Source organism: Nothoprocta perdicaria, unplaced genomic scaffold, assembly GCF_003342845.1.
Source record: "Nothoprocta perdicaria isolate Ctin4 unplaced genomic scaffold, notPer1 scaffold_48, whole genome shotgun sequence".
NCBI classification, from domain to species: domain Eukaryota; kingdom Metazoa; phylum Chordata; class Aves; order Tinamiformes; family Tinamidae; genus Nothoprocta; species Nothoprocta perdicaria.
In genome coordinates this window covers 1,167,226-1,191,832 of record NW_020455732.1, presented here as the reverse complement: position 1 = coordinate 1,191,832, position 24,607 = coordinate 1,167,226, and the positions used below count along the sequence as shown (strand labels likewise).

The window sequence follows — 24,607 nt, the reverse complement described above, 5'->3', positions numbered from 1 at the left end:
TTCATACTAGACTGAGTTGGCTGATAATTTCAAAGCAAATCTTTGACCATCATGCCAAATGGTTAAAAGTAAGTGCAGACTGTAACAGACTGCAGGCTGTTAGTTATTTTTAAGTTTAACAGTGATTTTTTGGTTTTAAAAAGTTTGGAAACAAGTTTTCTGTTCTTGAGAATCTTATGTTGAAGAAATGAAACAACTTCCATCTTCAGCAAATGCAGATCTAACCACACAGAAAGTCCAAGCCAAGATTAGATGAAGTAGTCGCCTTGGTGATTGCACACTCCACTTTGTGGAATAGTTCTTTAAGTTTATATTCCCTTTACCTAAGTCCTCAGAAAGTTGTTTATTTGAGATTGTGATGTATTGTTGTTTCATTTAGACCATTTCTCTTCTGATACCTTGAAATAGTATTGCCTGTAACACAGTTTTTATAAGAGTTAGAGTATTACGAAAATTAATTTTTTTTTTTTTTTCCGGGCAAGACTGGTTGGCATCCGCATTATTGGAACACAATCCAATTTTCTTCCACTGATACATTCCCGTGTGTTTTTGTTGAAGTTGTAGCTTAAATGGCTTGGATGTAGCAGTTGCCCCTGACTGCAGACAATCACAGGAATATTCAGTTTGAAGAAGGCACAGGCTTGACAGGTACTTGAGTTAAGTCCTGTCTGATCTTCATGCCAGAGATAAGTTTAATGTAGGACAAATCCCATCATTTTACTCAAAAATCGGTTATTTTCTTTTTTGAAGAACAAAAACTAACACACCTTCAGGTAACCTTTTGATACATACTGCATAAAGCCCAGGAAATTCTAAATTAAAGAATATATGCAAGATTATTCTTGACCTTTTGCTTTAGATCACATTTAATATCCGATTAATCTAAGACATCCTGTATTCAGGGACACATTCAGTAATCTAATAGGCCTTCTCCTTTTTTAAGCTGTTTTATTTTTATTTTTTAAATTATCTGGCTTTCACTGTTTTTATCTTTTTGTTCTGACAATATTAATTTAGTATGTTTTTATAATGTTTTCCTGTGCCAGGGTAATGGAGGCTGGAGGTGTCTGAAAGCTGCAAACCCCCTATAGGACTGGAATTATTCTGAGGCTAGAATATAGACTATAATTAAGGGTAATAGGATTAATTGAAGAGGAGAACATTTAGAACAAGACTTAAGAAGCCTTGATAGCAAGATCTATTGGACTGTGGAGTTATTTCCTAAAGGAAATGTTGAAAGCCTTGTTGCTTTGAACAGTTTTATCTAGACTAGATAAATTAGAAAACCTACTTTACATGGAGCAATCTTGGATTTATAGTTGGAAATTAATTCCATTTTCAGTCTAAATTTCGTCATCTTTATTTTATCCAGATCCTTAAGTGGAACTGGAAAGCACTGCAGAAGAAAGTGTGTTATATTTGAATACACATTGAAACAACCTTTTCCAACAGAAGCCAGGAAGTCACTAGAACTCTGATTTTTCTCCTCTCTTCACCTGTTTGGGAGATGAGTGCCATAGCTGTTCTCTGCTTTGCTACCCACAGAGCTAGTAAGAGTACTTGCTATCATAGTTAATAGCATTTTTGTATGAAAAATGCAGAAGACTGAGTTTCTTAGAAGCTCTCATGGGTGGAGATGGGGTCACAGCTGTAAGGGACCATTAGAAGTAGCAGCTAGAACTGTTTTTTCAGTGGGCAATATGCAGTCAGGGAGAGGATCTAAAGCAAGTGTAGCATGTTCAAAATGATAGCACAAGAGATGAAACTAGGCTGTTTTGTCACTTAAGTTAAAATCCATTAAAGCCTTCTGTTCTACCTTATTAACAGCCTGGTGTCTGTGGTGAAAGAGAACTCATTTCTCCCAACTTAAGTGGTCTTTATGTAAAAGTTAACCATTTTGGAACTATTAGGACTCATTTCATATAACCACAATTATCGTCTTTACTACTGTTCTCTTTCTTGCAAGGGCACCTGGTAACTCAAAAAGCAACAATCATAATACTGGTTCTGCTCTCTAGCGTTATCAACCTGCAGACAAATCTGAGCTATTTATTAATTAACATCTCTATCGTTCCATCTTGGAAATCTCAATAGAAAGATCATCCATGTGACTGTCCAGCAGAAATCGTTCAGTTGCAAGTGCCAAAGATGGCACGTGGTTATCCAGGCTCCCGAAGTTGTTGTCATATATATATATATATATTTTCCCACCCAGGGCTTGTCAAGTGTTCAGTAAGGGAAATGGCTTTTACTGGATTTGATGGCCCTTCGTACTGTGGCCAAGCAATGAAAAGCCCTTCTTGCAAATGGTTCAAGAGGAGATTACGGTTCCCAGCCCCAGACAATGCATATTCTCATGCAATGTTCAAGTATTTATGACCATTTTGTTAGCTTATAAGTGTAGGTAAGGTAAACTGTTGCTCAGATTTGTTTAATGTTTCAGTGGATTATGAGGAAATGAGCCTCACATAGATCTGGGATGGATTTTCCAAGTGACTTTACCATGCTGTCTTTCAAATATTTAGATTTATTATTGTTTATGTGATTCCATGGATTCACAATGCGCAATATGTGCATGAAATACTCCTACACTGGCAGCAGAAAGGCTGGCTGATCAAACACAGGTTTTTTTCCATCTCTGTGTCAAGTAGAAATATTGCAGTTATAACTAGCACTAGTACTTTTAGGCATTAAAAGAAAAAGAAAAAGAAAATAGAAAAAACTGTTAGTGTCACAGGAGGGAAGCCTTTCAGGGCAGGAGTAACCTGGGAGGAAATTCTGTACTTAGTGATCTGTGGAAGGGAATGGACAAGGGGTATTTGAAACTTCCTAAGGTCTGAAATGCTCCAGCAGTTCTCAGATGGGTATGGCAATAAATGAAGGAAGCTGACACAGAAAGTGTTATGTTACTGTACACATAATCAATCAATTACACTATTTGCTAGCAACATCTTCTGTATGAACCTGTAAGCCTGGAGTGAGTAATCATTCATGTTCATGTAATTCTAGAAACACTCACATCACATCAGTCTATAAACCCAGTAGATATAGAAAAGGTTAAAGATGCATATTATGAGTTCAACAAGGTCCTAAACCCAAATCTAAAATAAGCACAGAAGGCCGAGAATGGCAAATCAATACAGGAGTGTAAGGGTCACGTTAATTGCAATGCCTTATGTATGGTAAAGCTGGAAGATCCTTCCTTTCTCAACTGTCAGACAGTAGGCAGGAGAGAAATTTATCTAAAATTGTCCCCATGAATTCTTGGCCAGGTTACTTAATCTTGACTCTCTGAAGAGTTAAGTATAGCTTACGTCTTTTAACCACAGACGTGTTCCTGGGTTGGAAAGAGGTTATTGGAGTATAAAGTTTTTCCACATTCATCTCTGGACCTTTTTAATCCTACTTGCTCATTAAAGAGGTTATACTTGTTTGACATACCAAGATTCTCTGGGATGGAAAAGTTCATTCTGCAGGACTTCAAAATGTTAAGAAGTAAAATAAAATTGTAAATGCTAGTATATCTACTGATAGCCTTTACTGGCTGTACCTCTTTGATGTGAGGAAGTACCCAATGCCAGCTAGCATCCCCCTTTCAAAAAGTTTATTTTTAGATTATTGTTAATAAGTCTTGGAGGCAATAAACTGCAGCAGAAACTGGCTTACTTGGACAAACAATTTAAGTAAGAGTTGATCAATCCTGACTGATTTTTCAAGTAATTAACAATTCTATTTTTTATTTTACCTTTTAGAGAGAAAATAGTAATATTTACATAAATCACATCTAAAAGAAGGAATGAACTTTTCCTGTTTCAGAGTAGCTTTCTGTCAGGCAGCCATGCACTGGAATTTAGAAATGGTGCTAGAAGTAAATTTGGGAAAGGATTCTGATGTTGAGTGCTTGTGTGACTTGAATAGTTCAGGACAACTGGAATTGATGTTGCTATGTAAGAAAAACTTTCCATTTTTTGTAATTTGTCGGTGATTTATGGATATATTGCTTGTGTACTTGTCAAAGACAACTGAAATTATCATTAACACTGCTGCAACTTAGCCATAAAGACTTTGGTTGAACCTTTATAAGAGGGAGAGCTTAACTTCCCTGTATACTGAAAGGCTGACTGTACAGTTTGGTATGTCTCAACATCTGGATGTCAGGTCAGCAGGTGATGGACTCCTTGTGCAACATCTGTAGTCCAGCTGCCTTTCAGTGAGGCAAATTTAAAGCAGTATCTAAGATGACTCTTTGTATAACTTATGTCTGAGTTTTGTTTAAGATCAGAGATATTTTGTGGACCGACCCTGTAATGAAATCTCATAATGAGTCCACAATATTAGAGTGTAAACATGTGCTCTTACTGCTATATATGACTTAGGAATCTTAGTGACACCTTATGGAACCAAAAAAAAAAAAAAAAAAAAAAAAAAAAGGAAAAAATGTGTTTGTCAGTAATATTGGCGAAATTGCCATTTTACACTTTGCCATTTCTCAAAAAAGGATCTTAAGAGATTCTTGGTGAGTAGGCTTGAGCAAAAAATTTCCTCACAGCAAATTCTTACCAATGATAATACTTGTAGATGATGTCTCAAGTACTCAAGATATTTCAGTCTTTTTGTCACTCAATAATCTTTAAAGTCTGCTTTCTCTTAATGTGTTACCCAGTCATCATGTTCTTCTGCAGTGTTGCAATTCATGCTCCTCCCCTGTTGCCACTAACCATGGTAACATCACTGATAGATAAGAGCAAATTCTTTGTTTCAAAGAATTTTCCAGGAGAAGACATCCATAGTTAATTCTGGGTCAGTTCAGATGCAACAATGTGAATATAAATTGCCAGCAGCATTTGGCAATGACACTGTATTGCCCAGCATGGTTTGTGTGCTTAGTTCTTTTAATTTGTTCTTTTGTTTGGTTTGCAAGTGGATGAAAGATAGTCTTTTTCACAAATTAATGCTGGAAAAAGACAGCCTGCAGAACACAGTGGTTAACCGCCAATGTTTTGTACTTGCTGAAACCATCAATGCTCTTGGGACTAGTTTCTAATACCTGTCACTGTTTCCTTTATATACTTTCCAACCAAGTCACAAGCTTGCCCTCACTCTCTTCTTACCTCCAAAATATTTCTGAAAGAGCATACCCGAAGTCTTGCTAGACTATAAAATTTCCAGTGAACGTTTCCCTTGCACTGAAAATGCTTTTTAAATTTTTGAACAGTTTAGAAATGATTGAGACAAAAATATTCTCTAATCTCTTATTTTACATTATGAGGCTACATAAAACCATTATGAGTTTGGACATAAGGGTGGCAAATTATGTGGCATAGCCTGTATCCCCACTTTGATGGCTCTACTCAAGCAGACAGCAGGAATCATGTAGGTGTCATCAGGGCATATTTTAGAACGTAGCCCTACCAAAACCATTGCTGAAGAGCTGCTTCTGCGACTGAGGTGGCAACCAGGACCTCTTAACATTAACCCTCAGTTTTTGTATTAAGACTGCAGGGTAGACTGTTCACCTCAAATAAGCGTTACATTAATAATATGTTAGCTTTTCAAGACTGCTTGCTTCCACTTTGTCAACTTTCAACTCTTTATAAATTATCTTCAATTCTTCACTGATGCATGTTAATGTACACATGTATTCTCAAAATACATGATCTGAACCATACACAGATTCTCAGACAACTTGTTATTGCTTGGTTTGGATCAATCCAGGAACCAATAATTTCTGGAAAAGAGACCTTACCAGCTGCCACACTACACGAATTTGTGTAAAACTGCATCAGGCCTATAAATACTGATGGTAGAAGGACAGACACTTGACACCTGGCCATGGCTCCATTTTGCAGTGGTCTACAGGCTCGTGGATGTGGGGTGAGGAAGGGTTTGGCCATCCAAGTGAACAACTCAAAGCAGAGGAAGCAGCAGGAATAGTCGAGCCACTTGATGGATGAAGCTCAAGGCATGACTTGTGGCCTCCAGTGCAGAGAGAGTTTGATTTTATGCTTTTTTTACTAAGATCAGTTTCTCCCCCTTGCTTATACATTTCGTTTGTTGTTTTATTTAAATCCAAAGTATTCATCCTGTCTGCACTTAGCTAAGCTTGCAGCCTCCAGTGCTTAAAGATAGAGTGATGGGGAAGAAAGGATTTCTTGGCTCTTTTTATCAAAGACTTCTTTAAATGGCATTACTCTTATTTCAATTTATTTTTTTTTTTCCTTCAGGCTGGATTTCTTTCTAGCATTTCTCTTCCTCCCTGGACATCTTAAATCCCCAACTTCTGCCTTTGGTTTAGTGTAAAACTCCTTCTTGTAAAGAGGTGGCAGTGACAAAAAGCTAATGGATTGAAATGTACCCTGACAAGACAGCATAGGGTTTACAACTAATATTTTTTTTTACTATAACCTCCAGAAGCGAGCTTCTCCTGCTCCTGGTGTAGGTTAGGCATTTATACTTGCTCAGTTGCACTGAGTGTAAAATCCCAATGACTCTTCCCGGGATTGCTTAACTCATTCCTAAGAGGTCTCAGATTTCCCGTTTGGAAAATTGAGATAATGCTTACTTCATGGTCTCCAATTTTCTATACATAAGCCTTTACTTAAGGTAAATGGTTTCATTCTTTCTATTTTTGTTGCAGTACTGACTCACAGATGGGTCTAGGTACCATAAAAATTGCACAACAAAGCTCTAAAGAACATACATATAGTATACTGATAATTATACAATAATTAGTATTATAAACTCTATGAGTTTATAATCTAGGAATATATACATATATGTAAGCATGTATATGTAGATATACTACCTATATGTTCTTTATATGATATATGAATACATATGCCATAAACAAGAACAAATTAGTAGGGGAGAGGGGAAAAGAGTACACCATGAAAATAGGGCTCTATGAGAGAAAAGAAGGATATGGATGTGAACTAAGTCATAATCCCAGGCTTTGAGGCTGCCAAGTGGATATAGTGATATTATAGGCCTACAAGAGGTTCTCTAAAGTAAGATTTTTCAGTAGACGAGAAAGGCAGTAGTTTGGATGTGTCAAGACCGGAGATGAACAGATTTTTTTTTTTAATTGGTGAAGGTTGTAATTTGATTAGATCTTAGACAAGGGTTTGGAGATGTGGGCAGAGTGAAAAGGTCAAATTTGGAGAAGGTTTGTAGGATATGGCGTCAGGATTTAATCACAGGCTGAAGGTGTGAGTCATGAGAGGAGATGAAGTCAAAGATAAAGCCAAGATTGGCAGGAAAGATTCTGATTTTTATTCCTTAAATTAATAAAAGAGAGGAAAGGACTTCAGGGAAAACTTGGGCACTCAATTTTTAGCATACTCAGTTTTAGCAGCTGGTAGATTATAGACAGAAATATCTTAGAGAAGCCAACATTTGTTTTTAGGTAGATCATTCCAGGTTTAAAGATATCATGCTCTTTTCAGTGATTGTCAAAATCTTTTCAGTGAGTTTGATTGTTCTTTAAGTGTCTTATCTAAAGAGGACCGGTATGGGATTTCATTACAGTTGATGATTCAAACCTTCTAACACATGTCTAGTAATGCAGTGTGTAATCCAAACAGTTACTGAGTTACTGTCCTGGTTTGGATGATCTGGGAGTATTCTACCCAACAGGTCTTGTGCGTTCTGCTTTGTTCTGTGGAGTAGCTCTAGAGATCTACTTAGCAGTGATAGCTGGGCTCTGGTTTTGGCTTGAGTATATGACAGAAATCCTCTTAGCTGTGCAGGCATGGCTTAATCCTGTGAGAAGTGACTCTGGTCTTAGTAAGTGGATTCAGATTGGATTTTTACGTAGGTCATGATAGGTGCTTTAGGATTAGATCAGAATTAAGAAGTAGTAGCACCACAGGGATGAGCAGTAGGGCTTGACAATTTTTGAGTTGTAGCAGCCTAGATTGTCTCCTGTCTTAATGTAAGAGTGGGGAAAAGAGCTAAGCATATATATAGGGAGCAGTAAAAGTTTAACTCAATGCACAGGTAACTAGAAAAACTTCAACTCAGTAGACTGAAATATTCTGTGACGGAAATTCAGAGAGACTTCATTAACGGTTTGTATAATGCACAAGTGCTGTAAGTGACCTCTGCTTTTGAGCAACTCTGGTCTGTAGACATTAGCCGTGTGTAGTCTGGTAATCACATGTCACACCTTCCCTGCACGTAAAGTGCTGAGATACAGCATTTGTACCCGAACAGAGTCATTTAATATCTCTCATTTACCTCAGCTCATTGCGTTTCAATCATGGTTGTGCTGAAGGAGGCCCAGGAGGCTCAGTGTCCTAGTGCTCATATTTACACAGTTACTGAAATGTGGTAAATCATCTACCTGCCTGTTAATAGGGGCTATATATTATTTTGTAGCAAGCCTCAGCTGCTCTACAAATATACAAAATTACTGTGGCCTAAACACCCAATCCAATATATTATGGTTCTTTTCAATATAAGCATGGATAAAACATCTCCAGTCATCAACCCATCATTTTATAAATAATCAGTACCACTTTTTTTTTTTTATATACTTTTTTAAAGCATTCTGCCACTAAATCTGTAAATATCTGAGTTTAGAGATGTACTGGGTTAGAGATGCCAGCAAATCTACTGTCTTATCTCTCCTCTCTTCTGCAATAAATTTCCTTCCTACTTCAGACAGTGCCTAGCATATTTCATCCTACAGAATCTCCAAATGCTCTTCAAATATAGCAATTATGCTACATGTAGGAATAATTTATCTAGGAACTGAAAAAAAAAAAACCAGCTATCTGCTAGGTATGATTCCTTATCTATGTAGGAGTCCAGAGCAGCAGGATGCTGCTGTTAAATAGGTAATACAGAAAATACTGCCTCTGCTTGATAATGCTTTATCTAGTGAGATATGGTAAGTTAGTTAGGTAGATTGTGTGTGGTGCAATCCTATCAAAGATTGCATGAGACTTCTAAAAATCCCCCTGTGGAGATGGAGGTTCATGTCCTTGCCTCACTGCAGAATGGCAGGAAGGAGGGGAAGTTTCAAGTCTTACTACGCAAATAGTGAGGAGTAGTCATAATTTTTTATTTCAGCAAGCTGTTGTTTGAGCCATGTGTTATTCATGATCTGAAGTGTTTTTTTTTTCATAAAGCTGCTGGTGTACAAAATTGCACTATATGATATATCCTAGATATATCCTATCTATCCTATATATATCCTATCTGTCCTGTCCTGTCCTATCCTATCCTGTACTATCTTATCTAGATTACTTTTGCTGAGTTTTTCCCTATTTTTCCTTAAAAAAAAAAAAAAAAAAAAAAAAAAAAAAAAAAAGCAGTGCGACCACAAACCAGCTCTAGAAATTATCAGTAACCCCACTAACATGCAAAGCTGGTATAGTGAATGTTTTTTGGAATACAGGCACTGTGGGTACCAGCCAGACCTTCTAGCTGTGGAGCAGATACTTGAGGGAAGCCTTCTGCTGACGATATCTGCAGAAAAAGGGCCTAACCTATGCTCAGAAATAAGATTATTTAAGCAAAGTGGGACTCTGCCACTGAAGACTATTCTAAAATAAGTAACAGAGGAGCTCAGACACAGTGGAAAGCAAAGCACCATCTCTGCTAGTGCACTGTTTCTCAGCTCATTTAGGGTTTTAGTTTATGTTTAGTGTTTAGGGTTAATTAGAGACTATAGCACTATATCACGATGGAGTTGAGGTGCTGGTCACATCTCTGCCCGGGAAAGCTTTGGGAATTAAAATAGGATATTAAGACCATATTGATGAGGAGGGAAAGAAGGAGCTTCTGCAGTCTGAATGAATGAGTTTGAAAAAATCCTTTGAGGAGAGGGAGGCACTAAGGGATACTGCAGTGTGCTCTGTTCACTGGCATTGCAGGGTTAAGAGCAGGCACCACCTCACAGTGATTGGGCCAGAAAAATAACAGGAGCAGGCAGGATCTGTCATCAGCAGACTGGCTGCTGCAGCAGAGTGATTAAGTAGGAAGACACAGACAATTATCGAAGACTAATTGCTTATTGTTGCTAGAACTATATTTTAAATGTGTTTTTCTTTTTAATTACTCTTGGAACAAACGAGGTGTCCTTAATTCAATTGTGAACTGCTTGGGGATGGGAAGCCTGCCATGAATTGGACAGCTCCAAGGTCCTGTGAAAGCGGTTGCCTCTTTAAATAGTCCACGTTCATGTTCACTTGTCCCATCCACTTGAAGATTTCAGAGTTAAAGTTGCTTGAAGTTTCCCTGCTTTATCCCTGAATGAACAGCTGTATACCTCTGTATCTGGGTTTGCTGTTGACTGTAATGACTTTATGCGGGGGATAGATGTCTCAGTGTTTTGTCCAGACAAAGCTGAATGACCATGACCATGTTGCTCCAACCCAGGGTGCATAGGTCTGATGTCAGGAACAGATCCAAACCACGTGCAGGAGGCTTTACACAGAAAAATAGGAGGCTGTCATGTTATTAAAAACTTGTTCGGTGTTGTCTTGATGTGACTAAGGAGGAACAGTGCTTTTATATTCATCGAAATATCTCCTGCAGGGATGTTGTGAGCTCTGAAAATGCTGCAAGTCCTTGCAGTGGACAAGCAAATGTCACCAACCTTGTTTCTCTGCGTGTAAATAACTTGTGCAATCAGTTTGGAAAATGAAAGGGAGTAAGTGGGTACAGGGGAAATGAACAATGTTTAAGGTCAATTATTGGAGAAGGTGCATTTAAAAAATAATAGTAAAAATTAGAGATTGTCTTGTGTTACAAGAATACCTGCAAGCTCCCCCAAAATAGATTGCTAAAGCTGACCTGACACCCAATAGAAGAAGAGGCCAAATGCTTGCTTGGTCCGAGACTGGTGGAAGCCACTTTTCTGTGAACTGAAGTTGTCCATACTGCAGGTTTTTGCTCCATTTCAATCTTTCTTCCATTTGTATATTGCAGAAAACTAGAATTCAACTTAATTGTTCAACCTGTTTCTAAAAGACTTATTCTTCCAACCTTCTCTGTGCATTCTACGTTCCTTACAAAATCCTGAACAAAGAAGCCTGCAACCAAGCAGAAGAAAAACTCCAGGCTGCGTTGCTGGCCCGTTGATCGCTCTTAGGTCAGTGAGAAGCAAAACTGGCCCGGACAGATAATCAGCACTTTAGATTTGGTGAAAACAAAGTACCTGAATCATTCTGAGACTTTCACTGTGGCAGCTCTGGCATGGGCTCTCAGTCTTTGGCTTTCCTCCATGGAGGTATCATCTGATGCATCTTATCTGGAGAAGTCAGTGTTACTGCTCTTCCTCTCCCCTCCGTCTCTCATTGCCGCCCCTTCTCCCAATGTGCAGATCGAGAGGAAGAAAACTTGCATTTTTGAGCAATTCAAACAGCATAAAAAATAGATGATTGACTGAAATTTCCCCGAACTATCCCACAACAGCTGAGCAGGACTTGCTTTGCTAGTCTTGAAGATCTGTTTTATCTATCTCATGAGATGTATTTACTCCCCTGGGCCCCTCTTGCATTAAGTTTTGTTGACCCCGCTCATCTCTGCAAAGCAACGTCTCCAAGGGGTGTTTGCTCGAAGTCTCAAGCCAGGTTCTCAGTTGTGGTGAATGGTGGAAACCAGTGTGTCAGCATCAGCTGGGGATCCCACCTGCAGCATAAAACTGAATCACTAAAGGAAAATTCTCCATCTCCCATCGTAACGATATGCAGAAATACCATATCTTCATATCTTCCTATGCAGCTTATTTTTGTAAATCAGCCCAAGCCTGACTCGAGGATGTAGACACTACAAGGAGTATATATTTAGACTGAGGGGGGGAAAAAAAAAAGCATTTATATGTATTTTTTCCCCAAACTGAACTTTCACATTGGTGATAGGGCAGCTGTGTGCAAGGCAGACCAATTAGCCATGGCTGTGGGTGCTGCATGTGCAGAGGGTGCAATGAGTTGCCAGTGCTTAGACAGAAACTTAAGAGAACAGCACGAACTTGCTGAATGTTAATATGAGCAGAATAAATCCCATCGAATGCTAATAGTGTTTGGTATTTGTTTCCAGGGTACTCCTTTGGGCGGTGTAGACAGCAATGTGCCTGGCGGGTGTTTTTCTCATGGAATAGTGGCTGTCTTGCCTTTGGTAACATTTGTTCCCTTTTCTTGAGAGTTTTGAGATACTGAAAGCCTGAATTCTGATGTATTATTTTTATGAAATGGTTATTCAGGTTTCTTGTAGTATCAACCAGCACAGCATATAACGTCATTAATTGCTTTTGTACAGCTAAAAAGTGAGGTCACATATCTTGAAAGCTGTGGATCATGCAGGAGAGGAATGACAAAGCAAGGCCTCCTGAAGTCCCATCTCAACAGCATTTCTTAGCCTCATCATATGCCTCCCAAAGTTGGGTAGAAATAGTTTTCTTCCATCAATAATCACATAGAACATCCCAAAGATTAAATATACAGCACTTCCTCCAGTCCGGACGTCCAACATGAGTTTGTAGATCATAGCTTTCCTTTCTCCAGTGGCCATCAGAGTGGTGTCGGTCCATACGGATGCTTAATGGCCTTGGCCTTGTGCAGAAAAATGAGAGGAAAGGAGAGAGAAAAGTACTTTGGCTTATTAAAAAAGAAGCTCTTTGCTTATTAAAATACCTAGAAACAAACAAACAAACAAATATAGCCTTTAATTAAGAGATAATCGTCAGGCCTTCGTATTGTTCTCAATGGCCACTTGTTCCACTTTGAGCTCTTTCCATGTAATGTATATACTGCTGTTTGCGTAGAATTGAATTTATGTATTTTATTTATTTTCTAGGATTATGAAAGAAAATTAATCGGGATAAAACAGGCTTAACTGCTTCCTCTTTGCCTGACTTTTCTGTTTCTACATGAAAGTATAGGGAAACAAGGCTTCCTGCTGTTATTAGAAGCAAAGGTAGAAACTGAGAGCAAAAGGCTCATTTATAATTCTTTCAGCAGAGGATCGAATGTAAAGCTCCTAGGCTCCAATGAGGCTCTTGGAAAGTAAAGATCCATCCACTTAGCTCACTGGGTTCAGGCTGGTCTGAGGAGTTAGCAGTTCTCAAAGGTCTAAGACCCCATGGCGAGAGAAATGAGAAAAAAAAAAGTATATATATATATATATACACGCACACACACCTTGCAGAGAGGCTTGAAAACAAACTGATATAAACTCATGAATTCATTACTGCAGAAAGAAGCAACTGGACTGTTTTGGCATGAGGCTGGGAAATATAAAGGTTATATGGAAGCACACACAGCTATTTCTGCGTTTAAAATGATTCAAGGCAATTAAGATACGAGTGTGTCCCAAATAATGACTGCTACCTTTCTTTCTTATTCTTCTGTATCCTACATTAACCAATTTGATGATTTGGGGCAAGAGAGTCCATAATTTTAATGCAGAACCCAAGAACAGCATTTCCAGCCCATTCAGTGGTGATTATGGCTTCCTCTCCTTTCCATCATCACAAACTAAGCATCTCATTGGGGAGACAAGGTTGTGGCATGGAACTGGTCCAGGCTGGGATATCACGATGGATTTTGGAAAGTCATAGCAGCAGCACAAGCACAAGCACCAAGGATCCTTCCTCGGTTGGGCCTCCCCTACCTGGGACTTGACTACGTGCTTTGACCCTGATCAAGGACAGCTTTTCACCTGGGTCGGCTCATCTGTGTCGAAGCAGCCTCTGGAATTCTTGTGCTTTTCTGAACTTGTTTCTTCTCGATTATTGACTGGGGATGCTGTGCCCAGGCTTGTTCGATTTGCTAGGCCAAAGGGCATCGCAACAACATGCTTCATTTTGTTGGTTTTCTTCTAACAACAAAACAAAACAAAAAATAAGTTTAAAAAAAATCACTTTGGTGCCAAATGGTTCCCCCCTGGAAGTACCTGAGGCATAAGGAGAATCTCTTTTCTTGGAGATGCGGATATTACTGATGTAAATCCAGTGCTGTCAGCAGAGGAATAATATGCTGCATGTCACAAGGCAAGCGGATGAGTGATGGAAAAGCCTTCCCTGCGGGTGCCTGAGATTGTGAGGGCAGGTATTCACACGGAACATGCTTTCTTACACGTGCCCAGGGCTTTTTCTTATCTCTGAACATGAACCTGTAGTGAAATAGAAATGTAGCTGTATTAATAGTGCATCGGAGATAACCCTCATCTGAAAAAAATACAGTAATACTGCACAACTGGGAACCTTTCTGAGCGAGGAATTGGACTAGCAATTTCCTAGTGTGTTAGTAATGAAATGTTCTGGTTCTGTATAAGCAAATGGGCAAGGTTAGTGGACACATTACTCCAGCTATCATTGTCCCAGCAGTAACCAATTTAGAGGCTTTACATCTTCTGCCATCCCAGGGAGGGAGAGAAACCCGCAAAAGGTATAAAGTTAAAAATAGAAATCCAAGAATGAATTAAAAGTGCAAAGTGTGAACAAGCTTGTAGTACTGCTGCATAACTTTAAAATCCCAATTTTCCTTCTTATGTGGACTTTAATGTATGTATTACATTGCAAATTCTGGCAGTGCCCGTCCTGCTCCGAAAGGTCATCTCCTAACAGGAGGATATATTCATGGCCATAATGTGTGACACGGCCATCCAGCACTGGAAATGTAGAACCATGGTTTGTGTTGATGATTCCTGTTCATTGTTCCCTTCTGCTGATGGTGTTGATATGCAGGAGAAGCACGAAGCTTCATCAGAATCAGCCTGAGGAAATTTCAGCTGTCTGCAGGGCTTGATTGTCTCTCCTAACATTAACTGTAGTGCCCTTTTAAGGTTCAGGTTGCTTTTTCATGCTATGTTTCCTAACAGCCAAAGTTGATCCAACGTTAATGTGGGGTTGTTTGCTCTACTTGCAGACGTCCTTGTTGATGGAAAGCTTTGCGACTGTGACATTGTGGTAGACTGCAAAGTTGGGGACCCTGTCCCGCTAGAGGTGAAGCTGACCAACTGGAGCAAACACAGCGTGGGCCCTTTCGCTCTCACAGTGACACCGTACCAGGACTACCAAAACGGGGTGCACAACTATGAGCTGCAAGATGCCATCACTTTTGTGGGATCCAACACCTTTTACATTGATTCGGTGAGTCTTTTTGCTGGGCAGGCCATGTTTCACATGGTGTGCATCATGGTGAAAGCCAAGTCCTCAGGTAGATTGCCACCGTGTCTTGCTTGACATTATTGAACTTTTCTAAGGAGTGACACCGGCAGCCTTGCAGCAGTTCTTTCATTTCATCATGCAAATTTTCCTAGTGCTGCCCTAGCAAAGGACTTTAATCATAACTTAATCATAAACTTAATTATAACCATCCTGAAAAGTAGTTCAGCTTTAATCTGACTGAATTCTAGGGCTTTTGTGAAAACCTTGTTAAAAGTTACAAGAGACCATTTGCAGGAAGGGGTTTCAGTATTTGTTCATGCATTTTAAGGCAGGTTAATTTTTAGAAAGTACTACAATTATGTCAGCTCCTGCTGAAGATGTTGCTGGGTTTGGGGAGATGGAATCATCTCCCTGAAATGGTCAAAGATTGTAATTTTGTATGACATAAAATGCTAGTGAGCCATCCACAAGAGTAACTTTCTGGTCACTCCCGATGTGACTAGATGTGAATGAGTAACCTAGATAAGATGTTTAATATCATATTGCCAGTCCCTTGGGCCATTCAGTGCAGCCTGCAGCAATAGATTTTAAGTAACTTTTTATTTCTAGTCCCTGAGAAATGTTCCCTCGGCTAAGCAAAGGAACTCAGCAAAGCAGTTTTAGTTAAGTCCTCAGGAAATGGGAAAAGAAAATGCTAAACATTAATGACCAATCTGATAAGCAGGTTCATTTACTTGTCACCTAGCTTACTCTTATTAAACTGCATATAAAAATAAAAAGATAGAAAACACATTTACAGGAGACCAGTAAGTGCTTTTTCTTATGGAAGAATTGAGTTTTCCCACAAATACCTCTTCAGAAATTGCAAGTGCAGGAGTTTTTCTGCTTCTAAGGCAAAATGGTGAAAATTCTTCCTAGATACAACTACTCCATCCCACATCGTTCCCCAAAGAGCAAAGATAACAAAATAATAATAATAAAAAAAATCAGAGGAATGAAAAGCATAAAGAAAATACTGCTTTTTCCACTCTGCAATATTTCTGGTACTTAGAAAATAAACATGAAAAAGAAGGTGAGTGTGTGGGATAGTGTTTAAGACTTTTGCTTAGGTCAGCTCTTCAGTTAGCTAATAAAATACACCTGTCAAAAATGAATATTGAAGGGAAACTTAGTAGGACAGAAGTTAAAGGCTAACCTCAGGAATAGTCCCTGTGCATATTTTTCATTTATGCATCATGTGAGGAAAACATTTTAAAAAGCTAATGAGCACAGAATACACCATCAACAGGGATTTTAATGGGTGCTACCCATTTTCTTGGCTGAATATTTTACATATGTCAGCAGGAATTATCAGGAGTCGGCTTTGCCTCTCTGACAAGGTGGATTTTTTAATCAGAATCACAGTGTTTCGATGGCCAGCTGCCGAAGGGGTTGACCCTGAAGGCTAATGAGGGAAAAGGGAGATGTCAGTGTGATGTATTCCTACCTTCTGATTGAGTCTCCGAATGGGGTGAGAAGTCAGGAGGTCACATCTCCTGTGCTTGCCCGGGCAGCCTTCTCATACATTATGGGCTCAATATTTGCCCCAGTGCTCAGGATTGTGACATTTCTTCTGTAAACACAGCCCCTGATACGTTAAAAATAGAGTTGTTTTCTGTTATTTGTCCTGCTTTTCATTCAAAAAGGAGGAATGAAGCAATTTTGACTCTTAGGCAAGAAGTTCTATATTTCACGGTTCATAGTGTTGATGCTCGTCCTCCACAGGCTCCCCCAGAAAACACTTACTCATATTTCTTTGAGGCATAGAGCACTGATGTTGGAAGAATATTCTCCCAAGAGTGTAGCTAATGTTGTCAGAGGCCCTTTCATCCCCTGCAATAACTAATTCAGTTATGGGAAGAAAAAAAAATTAGAAAAGATTTCAGGAAACAGGACCTGGTTTGGGGACAAGAAAAAAGTCCTGGTTTGTGCATCTGATGCTTCAGGGAATGACGAGCGTCCTCAGAATTGTGTTAATGCTCTGAGTTTGGCAGAAACTCAGACAGACACCGTCTGAGGAAACAAAGAAGCTTACAATTGGGTAAGATGAAAGAGATTGATGGTTTTTCCTTTTATAAGTGAGAGCTGAAATGTTAGACCAGATTCCCTGCTGGAGAACTCAGTGCTATGCTGTTGAACGTGTGCCCATTGCTTTTTGGAGCTAAAGTCACGGAAACAGCATTATTTTGCTCAATTAACAGAGCTGGCTTGAGATGTTCCCATCTCCCAGCTGTTTGTCCCCTTTGTGGTAGGTTGTCCTCCTCTTCCCCAGCAGAAGAGATGATGCAAGTCTTCATTCTGGTGTGGAGCCAACCAGGTTCGCTCCAACTCCCTTCATCAGCAGCTTCAGCTAATTGGGTTGACTTTACACTGACACTAGCAAGGAGGTGGTGACATGATTTATTGCTGTGTTGAGCTGGGAGAGAGGGAGCTGGAGAACCGGTATAGGGTCTGGTGCACAGGCAACGTATGGGCCAGAACAGCTGGGAGCATCAGGTGTTGGAGCACGAGTTGGACAAGGTCCTTCGCAAGCTCTGAAAATATGTGTTGTCACCGTGCTGTTCCAGAAACCGAAGCAGTGCTGGTGTGAATTGAATGTGGTCTTTGGGGAAAAGAAGAAAAGTTTTCATAAATATCAATTTTTATAAAGCCAGGTCTCTAGTTGTTCAGCAAATCAAAATTACTTTTGTTTTCGGATTAAGGAGTTTCAATTCTGTTTCCACACCTATCTGGAAAGCAGGGAATATATTTTTCAGCATCCACACACTCCTTTGCACAATGCAAAAAAATTGCTTCATGGGATAAAAAATAGAAGATTTTGTATTTCTTATGACTAGAGGTCCAAGTTAGCTACTTTCCCTTGGAGGTAGCATTCGGAGTGCTTATTTACCTTTTCGTGATTGTTAATATAATGCAGCAGTCAGGGTTTGCATCACAAAATTTCTGCTAGGATATGCCTACCTCCAAAAAGCAAACAAAAATTATTTGAAGATTTTAAAGGGTACCTTTAGCTCATACCAATGTTTCGTCTTAAATAACTAGTTAATCTGTTATGCAGATTACTGGAACTACCAGCAATTCATCTTTCCTTGTGCTTCCCCTTTTACCATTACTATTTAAAAAACGTTTTTCCCTGGCTCTGCTATCACTATGTAACTCAAATGGTAGTGGAAGATGAGGAAAAATTCATTAATAGATAGTCATTTTGAATCAGCCCAGAAGCTATGATGAACATTTGCTCACTTCTGGCGGATCCCCTGTGGCCCAGCTGGAACAAATTACTTTTCTTGGCACTGCTTCCCTCAGACTGTAAACTCTTTGGGGCAGTGCACAGTCGCTGGCATCAGCCCTGATCTCCAACTGGGCTCCCTAAGCACTACAGCAGTAAAAATACAGCATAATTAGTTCCTCGCGATCACAATCCCACATGGTAGCCTGAAGAAGGGAAGGATTAGGACAAAAGCAGAAAATTTCTCTTCTGAGGAGCAAAGGTGGGATGTGGTCAGTGAGCTCCTGGTTTTCTAGCCATGTTTTCCAGCTTGTTGTTTTCCATGCAGAGGATACAGCTGAAGAGCTTTAGTTGATGCTTGCTGATTCAGTATCACAGATTAGCACAGCTTCTAGGCATGTACCAAGGTCATGATTCCACACAGATCACAATAAGATCCATGTGCTGCTAGATCAGTTGGCAATACAAATTTGGTCCAGAGCAGACTTGACCACATATTCTTCATACTCCTGCCAGATTTGACAGATCATGCATTGCAGTCTTCATGCAAGGTGAAGTACAAGTGAACAGTGTCGAGCAAGTAAATGGAGAAGGGGAAGAAAACAAGAGGGAAGATTGATTGATAGGTCTGGTGAGTTGTTCTGGGATGTCTGGATTCAATCCCAGAGACAGTGAGGAAGGCAGATGAGGATGGTGGATGGAATGGAACAGGATGCATGGTTAGGGGTGAACTGGGTTGAGCCCAGCCCTTTACATCTACTCAGAAAACCCATAGAGGCAGTGATAATCCACATTTGGATTGACCTTTTGATATAATCTTGAAGTGCCCCACATTCCAAGAAACTCCACTCCTTGAAACCTTTCCAAGTGGTTCTTTTCCCATATCTCCTCATGATCATTCTTCTTCGCATCTTTCTAGGAAATGGCAAGGTACCTTTCAGCACCCATAAACATTTCCCCAGCAAATCCCCAGTTTTTGATGTTTCGGTTTAAGATGGGACCAAGTGGTGAGCAGGGCTCCTAACAGTCCTTGACCACATTAGTAGTTCCATTTTGAAGCCTTAGCCTTGTCCATTCATTGCTCCAGGAGTAATGGAGCAGAGGTTCCCTTGCAAAGATTTTCTCCTAAATCCAGTCAAGTCCAGTGCATGTGGACAGCTCAGCTCTTGTGGATGCAATGGTAGAGTTTCACTACAGTTAGATTTGGATATGGGTCTGGATATGATTGACCAGCCCTGCTGTCATTTAGCATCAGCCCTAAATAACTGTGACATTTTGGGCTTTGAGGTGTTTGTTTGGAGATGAGGTGTACTAGCCAAAAATAAAGGCCCATTTCCAATGAGTATCCAAGTGAAAAAGAAAATAGCAGGCTTGGGAGAGAACGCATGACACTATGGGTACATCGTAAGATGATGGCTTGCAGGTCTTAGGAGAAAAAGAGGACTGGTACAATTGGTTGTGGAATAAACAATACTGAAAAGCATCAAGTGTCTCTTATTGGATCAATTCTGCTGGACTAAAGTTACCTCTTCACTTTTTTTTCTTTTTTTTTGAAATAAATTTGGTCTAATGGAATTTGTGCTGGTTCAGCTTTTTGCATCTGCAGCAGTTTTTACTCAATTCTAGGCACTCTGAAACTGAATTTAACATTTTGTGGAAGCAATGTATTAATTCAAACATTGGCACATGCTGCATAGCGATGGGATCATTAGACTTTAAGAAATGCTTAAATGTCCTATTGTAATAGTGGATGGAGATATATTACTTGTTGCAGATATATGGATTGCGAATGGTTTTGAGATGAAAAGAAGTAAATAAATGTGAAAATGGTGCTGATTCTATGTTTAATTAGGACAAGTTAAATTGGGAGATCTACTTTTAGTAGGGAATTTCCCACCAAAGTTAATTAGTCCCATGATAGCGAATGTTAAAAATTACCAGTTAGAATTTACAGTCAGATTGTGTCTGAATAATAACTGGGGATGAATTTAGTTATTGCTAAGTAGCTAAATGGTGTTTAAGCATGCATTTAACAAGAGTTCAAAGCTTTGATTTAGACCTAGATATAGATATGGAAGATACAGAATCACAGAATCACAGAATGTTCAAGGTTGGAAGGGACCTCTAGAGATCATCTAGTCCAACCTTCCTGCTCAAGCAGGGACACCTAGAGCACAGGGCACAGGGTGGTATCCAGGCAGGTTTTGAAGACCTCCAGAGAAGGAGACTCCACAGCCTCCCTGGGCAGCCTGTTTCATTGCATACATAGATAAAGAAGTTGATAAATGTAGTCTAAGAGAAAATGTTTCTGGACATATAGGAAAACTGGAATTATTTCTGCCACAAACCAAGTCTGTTGTATAATCCGTGACTTCTGAAGAGCTGTCTTCTGGTTTGAGCTGTCTTATAGCTCTGCTGCAGGGGAGGATAACACAGGATTTGATGGTCAATGCTTTAGTTTTACCATTGTTAGAATAATGGCATGGTATTTACCTTTTCTTGTGGGAAGGCAATATTGAGATGTTTAAAATACGAATATTTCTAGCGTACTTTGGGATCATTTCTAAATGATCCTCTTAGAGCTGATGAACTAAAAAGTGCCATTACTTTGTGGTGTTGCTTGCTTGATTTTGCTGATTTATCACCTTCTCCTTTTCAGGTGAAGCCAACCAAAGACTCTGTGTACTTCGGAGCACTTCTCTTTCTTTACACAGGTGACTTCTACCTGAATATCAAATTCCACGAGGACAACTGCAGCAAGGATCTCCCTCTCTCCTGGTTCTGCCTTCCCAGTGTTCACATCCGTGCGATGGAGCCTGTCATCCAAACTCAACTGTAGATGTGCTGCCTGCTGTTTGATTAACGACAGTGCACAGAAATGCTTGGCACAGTCTCTGCTTGACCCCAGCTTGTTTCTGTCCACCCCCCGGCCACAGTCCCTACTTTGGAGGAACAGCTGAACACTTTCTGAATTGGCTGGTAGTCATTTGGGCAGCTGCTTTAGCTAATTTCAGAGAGAGAGAGAAAGATTATAAATATGCTGGAGTTCTCCTCTGCTTCCAAAAAGCCTTTGAAACAGCTAATATGTGCATTATGCTTTCATACACCCCATTGATATCAGCAGATTTGAAAAGATCTTGAAGGCTGAATTTAAGCTTATATTTGAAGGTATCAATTCCGATTTGGATAGTCCTTCTTTATTGTTTCAGCAAGAGTTGTGTATCTATATTAAATGTCTCTTGGTGTACCACAGACTCATGGTGTGCAGTAGGTACCCTTGGGGTGTAGATCTCCTTTGGGCTCTCTGGCTTGTTCATGTTCCATTTGTTTGTTGAGTATTTGGTGTTTTCAGTGGTAAATAGTGGTAGTGATGCCTATTCTTGTGTTGCTTAGTGAAAGTAAGAATAGCAGACATTCCTCCAGGTATTCTCATCCTCCCCTGAGCTCAGCACCTCTGCTCCTGGTGGAGTCACTACCTTTTGTTCTGGAGATCTGTGGACAGGAAAAGGAGAATGGCAAAGAAGAGCTGAATTTTTGTCCTTGAGAAAAGAAATAAGCTAGCTGGGGGCTAGCCTATCAATTCATGACTATGAACAGTCATGTTTCCACCAGAATTAATCAGCTGACCATTTTTACCACTTTGTGTGAGTTTTGCAGACTCTTCTGATCAGGTATTTCATGCTAATAGGCTCAGCTGGATTATGTGCTTTATGTGCTTTTTCTTGTCTTTTTTTTTTAAGATGATTAAGTTTAATGATTAGGCAATTAAAGCCATGGAATTCCCGACCAAAATAGTAGCTGCTGAATGTACTGAAAATATAACCAGTTGTTTTTTTCCAGTTAATGTTTTTGCGTGGAGAAACCTGAATTTACTCCAGACAAAGCAAGGAGATATTTCATCTGCTTGACTTATATGTTACTTCATGGACCATAGACTTCAAACATGACTCTTATCTTTTCTTAGATTTACACCCTGCTGTTGTTAAAGCTGGTGGTAGAACCTTACAGAGGATGAATACGCCAAGATGTGGCAGGAAGCTCAAATTACCTCTGTCTGTGCTACATCTGCATGCACGACTGTTTTTGTTTAAGCTTTATCCACATCTGGATAGACTGCTTTATGCCTGCATTGGTGTGTCTGCTGATGCCATGGAGCTGTAGGCTGGAGAGCCACCTGCCATGGATCTCTACACCATGTTATAATTGTGGATGTGACAGCTGTTTTATGTAGGATCATGGCAGTGCTCAGAACTCAATACACTTATCCTATATTTTCTTAATTTGAAGGAACCGTAGCTGTAGCTTGATGGTTATGTTCCCAGTGGGTATTATCTCTCAACCTTGTATTGTGGCAATCTCATCAGTGTTCGCTCTTAAGCTGTGGCTCTGCACGGGGCTTGAATTCCAGAGTAGAAGTCTTCAGACGTAAAGTGAAGGAAGTCTGAGGCTGGATGAACACTTGCTTGCAATGATGTGCCACTGTCAGATGCCAGTGAACAGTGTCTGGTGACAAAACAGTTCCCTAGACTTACACAGTGGCTCTGAGCCTGAGACACCAGTGGGAAGAGGGTCCAAGCAGCAGAGCTGGGTACATCCTGTGTCACAAGACTGAGTCTCCACCACTAGATAGTCATGTATGCATAAAATAAGATCCCAGGAGAGCAGGAATTAGGCTGTTTGCTCTTCTTCATGAAAGCCTGCTTTTGACATGTGTCTCTGTACTATATTACACAACACTGCAAAATCCGAATTGTGTTTTATTCAGTATTCCCAGCAGGTAGTCTGCAGATGCTGGGAGTACAGCTAAGGCTTTATAAGGGCCACATTGCATTTGAAACAAAAATACAGTGAAGCTGATGTTGCAGTCAGGATGCTTCAGCTTGCCCAGCTAAGGGAGCTTCTCATAGTTGGGTTTTGAGAGTAGTCCATGAGAGCAGAGGGTATGTGGTGAAGCCTGTACTGAGGCACAACCCTTTAATTATAAAGGGGCAATATGTGCTCTTAAATATAAGCATTTATGTGTGAGCAGACCCTTAATGGTCTGTCTGTTCATTATATAGAATAGCGCTGTGTCCCCTGTCAGCTTTGATGGTTAGTTGCTTTTGGCAGTTATGATATCTTTTCCAGTTTTCTTACACTTCTACTCGTCTTGGTGAGAGAGATAAAACACAGGAAATTCTTCCTTCTGGGGATCATTTGTGACTTCTCCAGAAGGGGAGTGTGAAAGTGTCAAGTAATTTGGAGAAGGGTGAGGGAAAGGTACTTTAAAATGAGAATACTGCATGACTTTGTTTTCTTTTTAATGGGAGATTTTGCTGGAATTTCTGTCAGGATTGGTACTCACAGTGGCTTGAATAAAGGATGATAGTTTTCTGATATGCTCTCCCATTCTGGAACTGAAAACTTGTTTTTACTTCTCTGAACCACTATGCTATTATTTTGAACATGATGAGCCAATCTCTGCATTGTTATACAGATGTAAATGTGATGTGATCCCATTTGGTTGAATTAAATCATTCCTAATTTAAATCATCATTGCTGAGAGCACTATATGTATGTGTTGGAGAAGCATAAAGCATATAAATTTGATTACCTGAATAAATGCTTGTGTTATTTACACCTTTGTCTGTCCATTCTGTTTTTAATTCTTAATAGTGTTCATGTGTGTTTTTGTTGTTAATAATGATAACATATCCCATGATGCTGTCTTTGCTCTCTGAAAGAGAATGTATGTGATGCTGGAACTGAAATTTCAGAATTCAGAGCTGATGAAGGATCTAAGCTTCATACTGCACCTCTTGAATATGTCTTTGTTGAGCAGGTACAAGGTGAGTGGAGGCAACATGAGCTACCCGGTGGCTACCAGCTATTCTATCCTGTTACCTGAGGGGAAGAATGATGCAAATTCCTCAGAGCATTAAGCATGTTTTGCAGTGCTCTGGGATAATAATTCATCTCTTTGGCATGGGTGGGAATTGGACATTTTTTGGCTTGCATCCTCTAAGGAAAAAAAGAATTGTTTCTTTTTTTTAGAAACATATTTTAGTTGTTAAACTGGAGTTTGGCTCTCACATCATCTCTTATAAACACCTCAAGATGCTTCAGTTGAATGGGACCTTACCAATTTTAATAACCATCTGGTGTTGCTTGTTTTAGGGATACTTAGGCTAGTATATTCTTGATGCCTCAGGTTCCTAACACCAGTAGAAGTGGTGCTGTAT

General features: G+C 39.7%; 1 protein-coding gene across 1 annotated transcript in view; it reads left to right on the top strand.

Moving 5' to 3' along the window:
* TRAPPC9 (trafficking protein particle complex 9) overlaps window positions 1-23,910 on the top strand; it is a 374,540-nt gene extending 350,630 nt beyond the window's left edge. The window contains exons 21-22 of the mRNA XM_026047148.1: window positions 14,877-15,100; window positions 21,046-23,910. Coding sequence (XP_025902933.1) covers window positions 14,877-15,100; window positions 21,046-21,225 — 404 coding nt within the window. The 3' untranslated portion in view covers window positions 21,226-23,910. The remainder of the gene's footprint in view (window positions 1-14,876; window positions 15,101-21,045) is intronic.
* The last annotated feature ends 697 nt before the right edge of the window (window positions 23,911-24,607 follow it).